This window comes from Serpula lacrymans, assembly GCF_000218685.1.
Source record: "Serpula lacrymans var. lacrymans S7.9 unplaced genomic scaffold SERLAscaffold_6, whole genome shotgun sequence".
NCBI classification, from domain to species: Eukaryota; Fungi; Basidiomycota; class Agaricomycetes; order Boletales; family Serpulaceae; genus Serpula; species Serpula lacrymans.
Window position 1 is genome coordinate 987,949 of NW_006763295.1, and position 16,531 is coordinate 1,004,479.

Genomic DNA, 16,531 nt, shown 5'->3' on the forward strand with positions numbered 1-16,531 from the left:
CTAAAGCTCGGACTAGCATCCTTTTATGTATATTGTAGATGCGGCACGGGTTTACCCGAGAGTGTTTACAAGAATGGCATGATAGTTAGTCTCGATCTGGAGTGCACCCGAATGGCATGGGTTGCCCGTGGGGTAAGGATTGATCAAGGAAAGTAACTCAGTAACTAGTACGGCGAGCATCGGGATATGGAAAAATACCACTGACAGGTGCTGGGACTCATCATGATGGATGACAATCCAGGTAAAATCTTCTGGTCATCGCGGTTCGAAGCCAAGAATTAGTGCGAACGAATCCAGTGTTGTTCTAAAGTCAATCTGATTTCTCCCAGTTGCAGCATATACTTATGTACAATTTCCTAAATTGGGCTGCAGTAATGTACCTGTCACAGCTTGCTTTCTTTCCCTTGCAATCGCTGGTGTGTCCTGTAACCCACTGGGGCTATCACCGTTGTACTGATGAAAGTTCAAATTATATGCTAACGATACGCCAGGGTCTTCTCCCACCCACTTACCACCGTGGCGGGCGATTCTAGCACAGGTGGAGCATTCCATACCCGGGGCGTGGGCGTCGACAGGCGTGCTATCAGCCCATCCCATGGACCTTGCATTCTGTATTGGTCCCTTGATTCACATAATCTCCGACCATCCAACATTCCCTAGCCAGGCCCAGATTGTCCAGAATTGCAGAAAGATGCCAAAATGTCTCATAAGCCACGCCATCTCCTTCCTATGGCACACTGAGCGTTTTGTCACAATCCTCGTCAAAGTTTGATTGGCGGCGGCCAACAGAAGATGACCGGCCCTCCGAAGATGGTGGATGGCTTGACGAATTTCCCAGTCGTTCAAATCCAATAGTAATCGAACCTTCAAATCTTGATATCTCATAATGGTTAGAAGCAGGCGCTTTGGCATGACAGGCTATTTTTGATTCATATTTCCCCTTCATATAAAGGACACTTGACGTGAATGTATCCGCAAGCTGCCCCCTTTGTACCTACCGGGATTGCTCACAAATCCGTACCTGAACAGCAATGGACGCACCACTCACCCTCAAGCCAGCTGAAGTCGCTGCTGCCCTCGTTGAGGCTGCAATAATAAAACATAACACGCGATGGGACAAGACCTTCTTTAAGGCAGTAAGCAATATGCACCTACCTCATAAGCTCTATTGTGTTGAATAAATACCTTTAGTGTCTTGCTGGCATTATGCTCTCTTTTGGTGGTCTCTTTGATATTATCATCTCGGGTGGTTCCCCATCGTTATCAGCTGCAAACCCTGGAATTGTCAAGGTCCTTGGGGGGTTTGTGTTCCCCGTTGGACTCGTAATGTGTGTTTAAGTCTGCTTGCAAGACGTCGGTAATAGGACTGACAACTGATTCCTAGGATCGTCCTTCAAGGGTTTGATCTGCTAACGAGTAACTTGATGGTAAGTGACCTGTAGGTGTATTTGTCAAGACTTCATTGTAATAACGATATTCGTTCAGATCTTCCCTATGGCTGTTGTTAAGGGTGCTCTTCCTTGGTGGAGTATCCCCGTCAACTGGATTATCGGTTCGTTCTTTGTTGACTGGTCGTTTCATTAACTCAGCGTTGCTTTATCTGTAGTAACGTTCGGGAACCTTGTGGGCAGTCTTTTCTTCGCGGCCATTCTCGTCAAATGTAAGTATCTTTGCACTGCTGTGAAAACAGACATGATCTCACGAATGCAACAGACACCGGACTCGTCGCAGACGCTCCATATGACACTTACATCAAGTCCTTTGCCATGTTTGTTTATCACCTATCTTTACTATACCTAAACAATCTAACGATACGTTCAGAACCAAGGCTGTAACTCCTGAGTGGTACCAAATTTTCCTTCGAGGCATTGGATGCAACTGGCTCGTCTGTATTGCCGTTTGGGTATGTGATCAAGTCAATTCGTCCAAGGACATCAACTTACTTCCTCTGCACCTTCAGCAAGCAACAGGAGCCAAAGAGACATACTCCAAGATCATTGCTATCTGGTTCCCCATCTGGGTAGGCTGCTCACTGTCCCGGTGTTTGGATGTTTTATCTTACATCTCCACACAGATTTTTGTGGCTTGCGGATATGATCACGGTAATAAATTTCAACAATTCCTTTGATCAGTTGTGAATAATTTTCGTTACAGTTGTTGCAAACATGTTCTCGCTTCCATTGAGCATCATGATGCACGCTGATGTAAGTTTCGTCGCTGAACATGTGATATAATCTGACTGAATGTTCTAATGTAGTTGACTACTGCCGAGTACATTCGCAAGTATGTGTACTCTTACTAGTCTTGTTGTCACGTTCACTTATTCACATTTCTCTACAGGTCTTTGATTGCATCGTACATAGGTAACATTATTGGAGGCCTCTTCGTGGGTATGCCAGCAGTGTATTTCTATTTGGGTGACTGGAAAGCAGGCGGCCTGCGCGATGCCGAAGAAGCTCGCAACGGTGCAGATGCTGACAGCAGTGACAATGGCAAGGTGTAGAGGATGTGATATTACTTCTTGTATGTCTGTTCTATTTACGTGTACTATCCTGCTTTCGCAATGATATCCTATTAATTCTGCGATGACTTACAAATGGATTGATAATGGCTAGTCCAAAGATAGAGCTGACAAACTGAAACGGCGCGAAGTTCTACTTCAAGACTTGACCTTGTTCCTGATCTTTTGTTCATACAAACTTAACTGCCAAAGAAACCCACGATTAGGATCGACGATACTTCTTCTCGCCTTCACCAAGGCCAGGGCGCCGTCTGCAGTCATGCCCCTGGTTCCCATGAGATAAGCCACGGCGAAACTGGCACTACGACTCATACCCCACACGCAGTGCAGCAGGACCTTCGCATCGGGTGAACTTTCGAGCGCTCTCTTTATCCACGCCGTGGTACTGTCAAAATAGGCCATGATATTGGTCGATTTTGTGTCGTCAATGGGTATGCAAAGATGGCGCATGGAAGGGGGGTAATGGTACCATGGGGCTCGCATCACAGATACGACGTGCGTTATCCCTAGGCGGTTGAGGACTAAGGGGGAGGTTGCTGTGTATATGTCACTAAGGTACAGGCCAGGGAAAATCTCGCTGGCCTGTGGAAGGAAGTCTTCCCAGGGGAATTTTTGGGTGCAAACTATACGCAACTCGCGTCGTTCAAAGTAGTCTTCATCCATAGTCAAAGATTTGGTTACAACTGGAGGAGATGGGAATGCACTAAACGACCTGCTGGTTGAGATGCATTTTGAGTTAGTGTCTGGCGCTAATCCCTGATCATAAACGACTCCGTCAGCACGGAACGTTATAGATAGACATACGAAGAGAAGAAGAGAAGAAACATACCTTATCATTGATACCAGGTACGAAACCGGTATTCAAAGTAAATGAGAGAGAGTCTATCATGGCGATTCTTGAATGAAATGAAACGAGAGAGACTCTTATATACTACGTTGGAAGCTTAGGTAGGGGCTAGATCTGAACATTTTACATGAGCCTGGAATGTGGCTGGAACGGTCAGTGTGACTTAGGCGGGCCAGTTGGCTGATATTGAAATGAAGTACATTTAATATCCAGAAGGGAATAAGCCAGGAACAACTATAGTCACGAAACGGTAAGCTTGGCGATCGATCGATGAAGTTAGCTGTCTTTGGGACATGAGACAAGTACGTGACATTACTCACATTTACAGTAAGACCACCCTACGGTAACCAGTCCGCGAGTGCTTTCAATGTACCTTCACGCCCCGAGTCATGCCATTTGAGAGTAAGATAGTCATGCACTGCATCTAAAGCCTCGTAGTAAGTAACCTGGCCTTCGCCTTTACCTTCGCCCATATCAGCAGTCATCTTTTTCTTCAGCGTCCTCACTGGGTCCAGGAACCTCTCTTCTGTGCCCACAGCGATAAATGTCCTAGGGAACCCTACGAAATGTGCACAACAAGAAGGGTGTAACGATGCGGGTGAGATGTAGCGATTCATTAGCGCAGCGCCTAGACCGTATGGACGAACAAACGCTTCAATCGAGTATAAACTTGCTCCAGAATCCTGTCTCCGAAGATAGTCCACGTTGTTATGGAGAGTCGAAGAGCCCAGGTGATTGTGAGAAGGACTAAGGTCAACCCATGGTGACAAAAGGATCATACTGTGTGGAGGCGCGGGGAGCTTTACAGGACTATCCTTGTTTTCAATGAGGTATCGCGTGAGAGCCAAAGCAAGATTTCCTCCGGCAGAATCCCCTAGGATGATAATATCGGAGGGATCAAATCCAACTACGTTAACAAGGTGGTTGTAACCTGCAAGCGCGTCTAGAAGAGCGGCGGGGAATGGGTTTTGATCAGGGAAAGGTGCTGTAGAAGCCAAGCGATATTCTAGAGCGAATGCTCTTTGAACAGTCTTGCTCAATTCTAAAAGTGAAGTTACGACGTTCGAATTGAAATTTTTGGGATGCGCAGAGAGCTGAACGTAACCTCCGCCATGGAACCAGTAGAAAACCTTTTCACCTGGAACCGGGGTCTCGTTGGCTGGAATGTCTGCGCCTTGTTTGCTGTACCAGTATCCAGGAATCCGCGACGGTTCGACTTGAGAAACTTCAGCCCAAGTTTGTAGTTCACCGGTCACAAGTTCTGGTACCCCTTCAATCCATATTCCGTGTACACCTTCAGCGGGGACGATTGCGCGCCAATCGGGCACAAGTCTGATTCTTCCAGCCCTGTAGATACAAAAACAACGTCAGTTAAGTGATAAAAGGTGATACCAAAGAGGGAAAACTCACGTGAAAGACACGTATGCGAGATGCCTGAACAAGTTCACTCCAAAGGATTGCTGCCAGCTCCATGATGGCTTGGGCCGTAGAGAACGGGGAATATACCAAAGTGAAATAAAAGGAAGACGCACAAACGCAGTGGTGAGAATCTGATAAGTGTAGAACAAACCCTTCAGAGGCTGGTCCTTGTATTCATAGACCATAATGTGAATGCCTTCAAGTCAGAACGCAGGAGTAGTACGACTGTAGTACGGTGACTACCAAACACACTGGTGCTAATATTGGCACATTGCTGTGCAAGAAAAGACGAAATGAGGTGGGGCCTCCTCGTAATAAGGGTTGTCGTAAGATATTGAACAAAGGTCAGCTGAACCCACATATGTTGGCAATGTGGAATGGAATAGATCTGAGGAACCAATGTAATATATGTACCGCCGTTCATTCTCATCTCATTGGACGTTTCATACAATTTCATCACCCTTACACGCCGAGTTGCGGAACGTAGATTCGGAAATGGAAACGGAAGGATCGGAAGCACGTATGACAGCCTTCATGTTATGGTTTGCCGTTACATCTCTATCATCCCGATGTTGTACCTCAGAGTAGACAGGGATCATGGGTTCTCCTTGAATTGATACTGCATGGACTGATAACACATCGCAAAAGCTCAAAAACATTCCGGAATGCTCCATAAAAGCCCGCAGAGCGCTCACTTCATGGTCGGGTCCAACGAAAACCGAAAGAAGATTGGCCATGATATGACTCGGAGTGTCACCGAGATCTCGTCACGTTCAGTGGCAGAGCGCTGAACTGTCGACAAGAGCTTCCGGTGATGTTAAAATGGGGGAAACCGTAGGGAGGCTTAATGCAGGCGGCAGAGTTCCGTAGTCATCCGACAGCGCTTGCATTTCGATCACGCAATGGTTCCCGACCTCTGTACCGTATCTACATCATTAGAAGTAGAAGGAGGCGGCCAATTCTGGAGGGGTTCCCTTCATTTCCCGATGGAATTAGCTGACAAGATGACAATCGTGTGCTAGACTTACTTGCGGACGTCCCAAATATTTTCACTGCTCTTCGCAAGTCGTTTATGTGCCCACCATTCCGCACGCCTCCGGATCCAAGCATCCCTTTTGTCCTCTGGGTGCATAGATTTAAGACTCATGCAAAACTTGAAGTCCTCCATTTTGTGTTTACATTCAGACATCCGACCAAACCTGTAAAGTGATTTCACTTGTGCACCCAGGACTTTCCGCCGTGCAAAGTCAGCCGGAAGTGACTACAAAAGGTTGAACTGGGGGCACACCATTGCATAATAGAAAGTCGTCAAACAGTGTCATACATCCTGGAATGTCTTCTGGCGTGGGATGCACTTGTCGAAGATATGCCTCTTCCTGCTTTACAGCTGCTTGAAAGTCGGTGTTTGACATAGTTACACTGTTCAAGCCAGCAGTGCCGAGCCGCTCAGAAACTCGACCGTGAGAATGAAAACGCGCTTTGAAACTCAGACCAATCTGTGACGCGTTTACGCGTTGTCGCGCTTTTCCTCATATCCTTCACAATGGTAAGTTCTTGACATTTTACTGGTCATTTATCACCTCTCTAAATTATGTGATAGTCTCAAACACCTCGCAGGGTGAAACGTCCAAGATCCCCGTTGCCAGATTCATCACCTGCACCGCGGCCAACACCTACTCGACGCGATTCAGAGTCTTCCTTACCCCCATCTTCACCTCCTGCCCCTTTTTCCGATACAGAAGAAAGTGTCGATGACAGAGATTTAGTAAGAGACATAGACGATGAAGACGAGGCAGAGGAAGGCGAAGATCTGTTTAATGAGGACTTGATGGTGTATGTATTGGCGATCTTCCTATCGTGGCACTTTTTGTCATTTATTCTGCAACTGCTTTACCAGTGACTACGCGCCGAATGAGTTACTGGACCGGTACTCAGATCGAGATATCAACGATGAAGATGACTTCGAAGACATGTCGGCAGCGGCTCGTAGAGCGGCTGAAGCTAGGATGGACAGACGAGATCGACTTGAACGCGGGGGCAGGCGTGGAGGTCGTGCAGCTCGTAGGAGTCGCATGCCTCAGTTTCTAGAAAGTGACGACATGGAAGATGAAGATGCTCTCGATGGTGGTTTAGGTGTTTCCAGGATGAAAATACGTACCCGTAGGCACTATGATGAAAGGCGAGACATGGATGATATGGATGGTGTCGAAGATGTGAGACATTGTCACTGGTCGAGAACTTTGCTAATCTTAGTCTATAGGAAATACCATTGGAACAACTTAGTGACATCAAAGCTAAATCAATAGTCGAATGGATTGCAAACGATCGCGTTCGTCGGTCCATTGTCAAGCATTTCCGCCAATTTTTAATGACGTACGTGGACGAGAATGGTGCCTCGGTCTATGGCCAACGAATTCGTAATCTTGGAGAAAGTATGCTACCATTACACCCCTTACATTGTTCTGTCCTGATAATATATATTATAGCAAACTCGGAATCATTGGAGGTCTCATATCTTCATCTTGCACTTTCAAAACCAATTCTGGCTTACTTCCTTACTAACTCTCCATCCGCAATGCTTACCATTTTTGACGAGGTGGCCCTCAATGCCATACTTGTGTACTACCCTTCATACGAACGTATTCATTCGGAAGTTCACGTTCGCATATCTGACCTTCCTCTAAGCTCTTCCTTGCGAGATTTGCGGCGCTCGAATCTTAATAATCTGGTGCGAGTTTCAGGCGTCGTTACGAGGAGAAGTGGTGTTTTCCCTCAGTTGAAATACGTCAAGTTTGATTGTCGAAAATGTGGTGCTGTCCTGGGACCATTTTATCAAGATGCTACGAGGGAGGTTAGGATAAACTACTGTGCAAATTGCGAAAGCAAGGGACCTTTCCCTGTCAATTCTGAGCAGGTTGGTTCTATGATTTTTCACTTGTTTCATAGCATATATTTATCCATCTTGCCATATATAGACGGTATATCGCAACTATCAGAAAATGACTTTACAAGAGTCTCCAGGCTCAGTCCCTCCTGGTCGTTTGCCTAGGCACCGAGAAGTGATCTTGCTATGGGATCTTATCGACAATGCGAAGCCTGGTGAAGAAATTGTACGTGCAATTTATTATGCTGGCCATTGTCGAGTCTAATTGTAATGTAATGTTGCAGGAAGTGACAGGAATATACAGGAATAACTTCGATGCATCACTTAATTCGAAAAATGGTTTCCCTGTCTTCTCCACTATCATTGAGGCCAACCACATTAACAAGAAAGAAGATCTCTTCGCTGCGTTCAGGCTAACAGAAGAGGACGAGAAAGAAATGCGAACTTTAGCCCGGGACGAACGAGTCCGTAAACGGATAATTAAATCCATAGCACCTTCTATCTACGGTCATGAAGATATCAAAACCGCTATCGCACTCTCTCTGTTCGGAGGAGTTCCCAAGGATGTTAACAGGAAACACAGAATTCGTGGCGACATCAACGTCCTCTTACTCGGTGACCCTGGAACAGCGAAGTCTCAGTTCTTGAAATATGCAGAAAAAACGGCACATCGCTCCGTTTTCGCCACAGGTCAGGGCGCATCTGCTGTTGGTCTGACTGCCAGTGTACGAAAAGATCCGATAACAAGAGAATGGACGCTCGAAGGCGGGGCATTGGTTTTGGCTGACAAAGGGACATGTCTAATTGATGAGTTCGACAAGATGAATGATGCAGACCGGACCTCGATCCACGAAGCTATGGAACAGCAATCGATATCTATTTCCAAGGCCGGTATTGTAACGACTCTTCAAGCACGCTGTGCCATCATCGCAGCAGCTAACCCGATTCGCGGGAAGTACAACCCAACAATTCCATTCCAACAAAATGTCGAGTTAACGGAGCCCATCTTGTCCCGTTTCGATGTTTTGTGTGTCGTCAAAGATACAGTTGATCCTGTACAAGATGAACTGCTTGCACGGTTTGTTGTTGGTAGTCATCTGAGGAGTCACCCGAAATTCGAGGCAGACAAAGAGGAGATGGATGTGGGGACGTCTCTTGATGCTGATGTTCGTGTTTTCTTGCATTTGATTGGTGATATACTGAAACGCACTGTTCAGATTATCCCCCAAGACATTCTCCGGAAATATATTATGTATGCTCGCGAGAAAATCCGACCAAAACTGTATGATATGGATGAAGAAAAACTTTCCCGATTGTATGCCGACTTGAGGCGGGAATCAATGGCTACTGGATCATACCCAATAACGCTGCGTCATCTTGAAAGCATGATTCGTATGGCTGAAGCCAGTGCAAAGATGTCACTGCGAGAATTCGTTCGTGCTGATGATATTGATGTGGCTATTTCTGTTGCTGTTGGTAGTTTCGTCAGTGCGCAGAAGATGTCTATCAAGAAAACTCTTGAAAGGGTATGTGTCCCGCGATGAAGACGTTTTAAATGCTGATCGAACCTATTTAACCAGGGTTTCCGAAAATATCTTACTCAAGCGCGAGACTACGAGGAATTATTGGCGTTCATTCTCGGACAGCTTGTCAAAGAAAAGGCCCGCTTTTATCAACTACAACGATATCAACAACCTGAGCTGGTTACCGTCAAAGTTTCTGAGCTCGATGAGAGGGTAGGTACTTGTGATAGACTTAATGGTCAAGAACTCACGGATGTACTTTGATAGGCTAAGGAGCACGATATTTTCGATACATCGACATTCCTGCACTCAAAATTGTTTGTGGCTAACGGATATAAACTGAACGAAGATATCATTGAAAAAAGGTTCACGACGAATGCTTGAAATCTTGTATTATGTACAGTATGTTGTGCAGTTATGATTGTGCTTGGTTCTTTCGTTTTTGTGTGCTTTGTACCATTGAACAGAATGTATATCCCAGGAAATCTTGACGAGGACTGGATCCAAAGCAAGAGAGCAATATATCAGTGTATTTTTGAGTGGTGAGTAGTGAAATATAATTAATGCGGTGGTAGGGGGAGGAGTAGTGGTGATATGGATGTAATAAATCAGGATGCTCCAGGATGAGATACTGTATACGCCTGTCCCAATTATGTCGTCTAATGCAAGAGGGACAGCATTCTATGATGAAGACACTGGTTCCTCCCCTTGAATTGAAGGAACACTCTCAGCAGTAAGGTTATGTATATCGCTTTGGCTGGCTGGAAGCTCGCCATCCATATCTTCCTCGTCATCCATGATTTCTAGAGATTATAGAAAGTTTAACAATGCGTTATGTGAGGTTTTAAATGGAGGTGCCACTCACCTTCCCCGTAAACTTCTGGGTGCTCTCTGAAGCAATTTTGCATGGCTTTGAACTTCTCTACGCAATTTATGCCCTTGGGTTCATCTTCCGAATAAACAAAGCATGCAAAAGCCTCTCGGAATTGTGGACCACAAGGACCATGGGCCATACCACCAAGACACGGGCAATCCCAGTTAATTTCGCCGGTCTCGGGATTGAAAGCACCCGCAGCGGACTCTTCGTCGTCGCTTTCAGGCTGAGCAGCAGATGGTGGTGCAGTACCTTCAGAATCACTGTCACTGACAAAAGGGGAGGGCGAAGACGATTCCAGAGGCGAGGAATGCGCTTGTGAGGACTGAGGTTCTACAGTGCTCGATGTTGTCGCAGAATCTGGCGATACCTTGACTTTTTTGGGAGCTATCCATTTATACGGTGAGACTCGAGAGTAATCAGTAAGATATGATAACCTACAAGCTATGGGCTGAGCATCCAGAGCAATCGGTTGTCTGTCGGAAGCCAATGACCAAGCCAGAAATGTGGCAGCAGTGACCGAAGCGCCTAGTGCGAGACCATATCGACCTGAACGTCGAACATTAGAAGAAACTTGAGTGTGTACGAGTCTTCGGAGTGGAAGACGCGTGAAGTTTCGCAACATGTTGGCGGTATGGGACTGTACTGGAGAGAAGGCGGGGGACAGCGGGAATTTTTGGCGATCGCTGAGTAAACAACCCTCCAAAAATTTGCCGAGACCAGAGTGACGCGTTAGCCTTCCATAAAAGGCAATCCCGACTGCTAGCCAACCCGCCATCCTGACAGTTCTGCTTTCATTTGCACATGAGGGACACACATATATTCCAGCGAGCAATACATGGCTAGTAGGTGCTTATATTTCATGAACACTTCACAATAGGTGCAACAAAAAGTGTCTCAGAAAGTAGATTACCCTAACCCCTTGCTTTCATAGAGGCAGCGTACTGGGTCTCCAAGGTGTAGACTTGCGTGCCAGGATAGATCTATTCATTGCACGCCTCGATTTTAGCCTCGAAACCAATAATGTACAGAGGTGGACATACAGCATATCCATCATTAGGAGTCTGTCCAGAGGAGAGATTAGAGCCAGCTTGCCTATACGCAATATGATTTCAGCGACTATATCCACATTATAACATATAACACTAACCAGATGAGCACTCCACTGAGACCCGAGCTCTGTACGGTGGAGTACCATGCACTGTATGTGTTATATTGGTCACTGGTCACACCGAATTCTTCCATTATCACTGGTTTGTTGGCGTTGGCTTGAGCGGTGTAGTGGTTAATGATCCATTCTTGTCCCCAGCTTGTCGAGTTGGATGTCTCTCCCCAGCTTCCCTGATAGATGGTTCTCATGAGAGTCAAACTAGACTGATCATTCACGTTCACATACCGGGTAAAGCTACAAACGTGAGTGTGTCAGCAGGAAGATTCTGGATTGCAGAAAAATAAACGTACATGAAAGGTCCCGAAATCAATGGTGTCAATAGCCAAATTGGCCACGAAGTCGATACCTTCGCCACCCCTTCAAAAACCAAAACCTTTAGCAACTTACGCGCAGGGATGGTCAGGGCGGGATACATACTGATATGGATAGTCAGAGCTACTTGGATCATTGAACCATCCTTCATCTCCGAGACCAACAAGATGGTTTGAATCAACGGATTTTATGTAGGCAGACATAGTCTTGACCCAATTGGTGACGGTGGCGACAGTGCAAGAACCAGAAGTAGTTCTCAAAGTCGACATTTGAGAAGATGGTTGGTTCTGAGAAGAAAAGGACATACCCAGTGCTACCGGTGCATCGGGGCTCGTTAGCTAAGAGATGAATACATAAACATCGCTGTGATATAATCACAAAAAGCGAGACTTACCTAGTTCCCAACCAAGGATTGTAGGCTCATTCAAGTAGCGAGTCACGAACGTCTTTGCGTAGTTCTGGAACGCAGACTGCACATAAAAGATCAGTTAGATTGTGATCCATCTCAACAGAATATACGACTCACTATACAAGCAGAATTGGTGTAAAAATAATCATGCGGCTGGCCCTGGCCAACAAGTTGGTTCACATACACATCCATGCCACCGTAATCAGACCAATTGTTAGTACTGACGTGTATTATATCAACGAGAGATATAAGAGGGTTAAAGAAGCCTCAGACTTACAGAGTCACGATGAGACGAAGCCCGTTTGCCTTGGCAGCAGCCACAACATTGTCTGGAACAACGAAGATCAGTTTTCGATCAAACAACAACAAAAGAGAGAGAGAGAGAGGGAGAGAGAGGGAGGGAGGGAGGGAGGGAGGGAGAGATATAACGCACCAAAGTTTTGGAGCCCAGTTGCACCCGTGTTGATGGTTGGTACTCCGTTAGTCCAAAGCTGGTAATAGTCACCACTTGCACTAGTTACTTCATTGAAACCCCTACAAAGTATAATAGAATAGAGCCTCAAGATGATCTCGACTCCAAGAAGTGCAAAGCTTACCATGTTCTGACAGTAGTTGCCCCAGTCGCAGCAATATCTTTGAATGCAACATTCATTTCGCTAGTGGTGAGCCCCATAAGCCCGACCCAATACGCGTTCCCTCTATGATTTAAACAATATCAATCAAAAAAGAAGGACATGTAAGTAGAATGGTAGAGACTGACCCGACTACAGTATATGTGGCCCCGTTGAGAGTAAACTTCTGGCCAGACGTACTGACGAATCCGGTTATAGGAGCAGAAGGACTCGAGGTTGTAGCGGGTGGTGCCGTAGAAGTTGTAGAGCTTGTGGAGGTCGTGACTGTAGTGACTGATGCTAAACACTGATAGTAATACGTGTTGATCTCAGTACAAGTGAGACCAGAAGCACAGGCTGAGGCCTTATGTCAGAGGCGATCGTGTTCTGCGGGCATAACAGAATCAAGCTTACTCGTGGATCCAGTGTAGTTGATTCCACCGCACTGACCCCATTCACTGACAGACTGTGCAGCAGCTACAGCAGTCAAAGCCAAAGTGATCAAGCCAGCAGAGAGCTTCATAGCTGTGCGTATACGCCTACGGGTTTGATTTTTGAGTTGAGTTAAACGGGTTTGAAGACTTCGGCCTGGTTCGTGTTTTTAAGTGCATGGTACCGGAGCAAATAGCATGGATAATAGGAGTCGCTTCCGGCCTTTCTTCGCAGTACATCCATCATAAATATGAGCGAAATTTAACCGCCTTGTATTGCCCATAGGACTTATCCCGTGTCCCTGAGGATCTCCGTGGTCACAAGTACAGAATGCAAATTCTCTTGGCTATAGCATTCCAGAGCAGAGGGTCACCATGGGCCCGGGATCATTGCGTTGTGAACTAGACACATTGCACTTTTGAAGACACTGATCCTGTAGAATGAACGATCACCATTCAGACATGTTTTCGCACGATCTCTTGATATATTGTACCTTGTGAACGGCCTGAGTAATAACTTGAATACCAGAGAAAACGCAGTTACAAGCAGGTGGTACGGATGAGTGAAGTGATTGAGGTCCATTTTTCGGGTAACTTGAAATGCCCCCGCCGAGCGTAAAACCTCCGGACCTGAGTACTTGAAATTCAAGCTCAAATATCGAGGGAGGGCAAGTCAATCCCAATTATACCTTCATCAAAGCACGAAATAACAAAACCATTCAGAAGTGTAAAGGTAAAATTTTTATAAAATACAAGCCTACATAACCACGGCGAAAACAAGTTGACCCCAATATTCAATGCAAAAATCAACGGACACCCTTTCACCCCTTACAACTGAAGGAACTTTCCATTTAGGTATTTCTAGCTTTGAGTGCACGCGAGAAACCCTCTTCCATGTAGTAAATGGGAGTATCAGGGTAAATCTACGTCCGAGGTAAAAACAGAGATTGAGAACTCGTAGCTAGAGATAAAAGTTGTCGACTTACAGCATAACCGTCGTTGGGCGACGGTCCAGTAGTTAAATTCGATCCAGCTTGCCTGTTACACAAATTAGAGTGGATTGTGGCATGGCGGTGATATAACATACCAGATGAGTACACCTGTCAGACCAGAGTCAATGACAGTGGAGTACCAAGTCAAATAGGTCTCAGTCTGGTTCTGATTGGCGAGAACACCAAACTCTTCCATGAGGACTGGCTTGTTGTATGTTTCCTGTGATATCCTGTGATTTTGAATCCATTCCGCACCCCATACCATAGCGCTTGGGCTAAGTAGTACGAATAAGCGAATTCTTTAGTAGAGATGCTAACACCATAACAAAGGAAACCTACTCGTTGGTCTCGCTCCAAGAGAACTGCCAAAGTCCAGGGTATTAGAATGACACCATACCCTACACATGAATTACACTTACCGGATACAACTACCACAGGTTGAAATTATATTAGCAGAGGGAAAATGTCCATGAAAAGCTTCACACCCACATGGAAGGTTCCAAAATCGATGGTATCAACAGCCAGATTGGCATTGAAATCGATGCCTTGAGATCCGCTATTGGAGTACTATGTTAGCAGTGCCTTGTGGTTGAAATAAGAAACGTACTTATAAGATTCGTCAGGATTTCCGGGATAGTTGAACCAGCCCTCATCGCCAAGACCAACAAGGTGGTTGGTGTCAATCGATTTGATATAAGCAGATATGGTCTTGATCCAGTTTGTAATGGTTGTTGTGGTGCAGGTACCCGATGTAGCACTACACAAGCAGCGTACGTCAGCATCAATTCTCGACCAATTATGAATTGGATACCGACTTTGTGGACCCAGTGCATCGCGGCTCATTGGCTTCAGAGGAAGGTCATTCATCAGATACACTATATAGAAGTAGTAAAGACCAACCAAGCTCCCACCCAAAAATGGTAGGCTCATTCACGTAGCGGGACACAAACACCTTCACATAGTTTTGATAGGCAGCCTAGAAAGCAGTGTTCAGACTAATGCAAACACACCATAGAAAATGTGACATACGATAACTTCAGGGTTGGTGTAGAAATAATCGTGGGGCTGACCTTGACCAATTATCTGGTTGACATAGACGTCCATACCACCGTAGTTATCCCAATTGTTAGTTCTATCATATCAACAATGAACATACTACCTGTGTGAGAACAGCAATGGCACGTACAAAGTGACGATCAGGCGGATGTTGTACTTCTTTGCAGCAGCAACGACATTATCTGAGAGAAATCAACATAATTGTTCGGAAGACGCTATCAGGAGCGTGCATACCAAAGTTCTCTAGTCCTGTAGCACCATAGTTGATGGTAGGGGTGCTCCCGTTCCAAAGCTGGTAGTAATCGCCACTCGGGTATGTGACCTCGTTGAAGCCCCTGGTAGTATAAAGTCAGAGGGTTGCATCTATTCCACAAAAGCAATAATACCAAGTTCTGACTGTTGTCCCACCAGTCGCTGCGATGTCCGCAAAGGTAGTATCCATGTCGGTAGTACTCAATTCCATAAGGCCAACCCAGTAGGAATTGGAGCTATCGCAATTGACGTATGAACATCAACACTCTTTTCTTCAACGGAAATGCATGGATAAAGCATACCCAAAGGCCGTGTACGGTTCACCATTGAGTGTAAAGCCTTGACCAGACGCTTTGACATACCCCGATGTGTCTCTCGCCACCGGGTTTGCCATCTTGATGAAGTCAGCACGTATAATGCAAAGAGCATTGTAGAAAATACCGAAACTGAGGCCAAAGCCAAAGTGATCAAACTAGAGCTGAACTTCATCTCGTTCACCGACTGGGTGTTGGTGCTGAAAATCACGAGTCCGTATCCTCTTGTTATTCGCCTTTTAATGCTTTGTAAGGGACTCCCGAATATCAGAAGGGGAGAACAATTATGCCAAAATTCACGGTCGAGCTCCCTTCGCTATACAAAATTAGCATGAAATTGAGCGAACTTTCACCGCCTGAATGGAACACGGCGCCACGACTACACGCTTCCCGCACTGGGTATTAATGGGCCTCATGACAGACTCAGGTCTGCCTGTCTAGCCCTTGGTAATACCCACTTTCGTTCTAGTCACTGGGGGCGGATGTATTACAAGAAGTCAGTGGGTGAGTGGTGCGGTCGTCTCTTTTGCCATTTGCCCAAAATCAAAACATCCAGTTTTCATGATCAAAAGTTTGAATATCCATCGCAACTGAAAGTATTGAACAGCAAAACGAGCTGAAGAAACTGTGGTTCGAGTTTGATATCATGAACGACGAGAAAGGACTGTCCGCTGACTTTCAAGCGAAATTTCAAGTTCAAATCTGCATCCTGAGGTTTGCCTGTACTATCGTTGGACAGATGCTTGCAACCGTTTTTGCGAGGAGTGAAATTACTCGCCAGTGAGTGGAGCTAGAGTCTTCGGAAGACTACCAATAGATGCTATTTTGAGTTCTCTAGGTCCCTGTGTAGAAATAAAAGTGTGAATCAGACACCTTGTTGCAGCGGAACGAAACCGAAATGACAATGCAGGTTTT

The 16,531-nt window shown here is 45.8% G+C and overlaps 6 protein-coding genes across 6 annotated transcripts; 2 read left to right on the plus strand and 4 right to left on the minus strand.

The window, feature by feature from the left end:
• Positions 1–976: 976 nt before the first annotated feature.
• FNT (putative formate/nitrite transporter) lies at positions 977–3,420 on the plus strand (the record flags this gene model as incomplete). The annotated part of the gene is made up of 13 exons (XM_007317468.1): positions 977–1,136; positions 1,192–1,328; positions 1,385–1,427; positions 1,486–1,552; positions 1,607–1,660; positions 1,714–1,768; positions 1,822–1,903; positions 1,961–2,020; positions 2,075–2,102; positions 2,155–2,204; positions 2,258–2,283; positions 2,341–3,277; positions 3,351–3,420. 12 exons carry the CDS (start codon positions 1,032–1,034, stop codon positions 2,501–2,503), a joined length of 870 nt encoding a protein of 289 aa, XP_007317530.1.
• Positions 3,421–3,551: 131 nt separating this feature from the next.
• SERLADRAFT_465521 (uncharacterized protein) lies at positions 3,552–5,159 on the minus strand (the record flags this gene model as incomplete). The annotated part of the gene is made up of 3 exons (XM_007317469.1): positions 3,552–3,623; positions 3,689–4,715; positions 4,779–5,159. The coding sequence occupies 2 exons, from the start codon at positions 4,970–4,972 to the stop codon at positions 3,707–3,709; spliced, it is 1,203 nt and encodes a 400-aa protein (XP_007317531.1).
• Positions 5,160–5,377: 218 nt separating this feature from the next.
• Positions 5,378–6,226, minus strand: SERLADRAFT_465523 (uncharacterized protein; the record flags this gene model as incomplete). The annotated part of the gene is made up of 3 exons (XM_007317470.1): positions 5,378–5,761; positions 5,816–6,017; positions 6,076–6,226. 3 exons carry the CDS (start codon positions 6,197–6,199, stop codon positions 5,683–5,685), a joined length of 405 nt encoding a protein of 134 aa, XP_007317532.1.
• A 173-nt stretch (positions 6,227–6,399) lies between these two features.
• On the plus strand, positions 6,400–10,337 carry SERLADRAFT_361106 (uncharacterized protein; the record flags this gene model as incomplete). The annotated part of the gene is made up of 10 exons (XM_007317471.1): positions 6,400–6,620; positions 6,685–7,000; positions 7,048–7,219; positions 7,274–7,701; positions 7,763–7,897; positions 7,956–8,837; positions 8,889–9,197; positions 9,252–9,407; positions 9,462–9,999; positions 10,064–10,337. The coding sequence occupies 9 exons, from the start codon at positions 6,616–6,618 to the stop codon at positions 9,576–9,578; spliced, it is 2,520 nt and encodes an 839-aa protein (XP_007317533.1).
• Positions 10,338–10,910: 573 nt separating this feature from the next.
• Positions 10,911–13,222, minus strand: SERLADRAFT_355683 (glycoside hydrolase family 5 protein; the record flags this gene model as incomplete). The annotated part of the gene is made up of 14 exons (XM_007317472.1): positions 10,911–11,051; positions 11,112–11,163; positions 11,219–11,409; positions 11,465–11,473; positions 11,530–11,596; positions 11,657–11,806; positions 11,859–11,889; positions 11,946–12,021; positions 12,078–12,180; positions 12,238–12,289; positions 12,394–12,494; positions 12,557–12,658; positions 12,721–12,928; positions 12,986–13,222. The coding sequence occupies 14 exons, from the start codon at positions 13,092–13,094 to the stop codon at positions 10,983–10,985; spliced, it is 1,320 nt and encodes a 439-aa protein (XP_007317534.1).
• Positions 13,223–13,714: 492 nt separating this feature from the next.
• Positions 13,715–15,969, minus strand: SERLADRAFT_465536 (glycoside hydrolase family 5 protein; the record flags this gene model as incomplete). Its single annotated transcript, XM_007317473.1, has 15 exons — positions 13,715–13,925; positions 13,989–14,040; positions 14,090–14,269; positions 14,334–14,356; positions 14,414–14,422; positions 14,484–14,550; positions 14,602–14,751; positions 14,810–14,840; positions 14,895–14,970; positions 15,024–15,126; positions 15,181–15,232; positions 15,285–15,385; positions 15,437–15,538; positions 15,605–15,696; positions 15,744–15,969. 15 exons carry the CDS (start codon positions 15,789–15,791, stop codon positions 13,854–13,856), a joined length of 1,158 nt encoding a protein of 385 aa, XP_007317535.1.
• Positions 15,970–16,531: the final 562 nt, after the last annotated feature.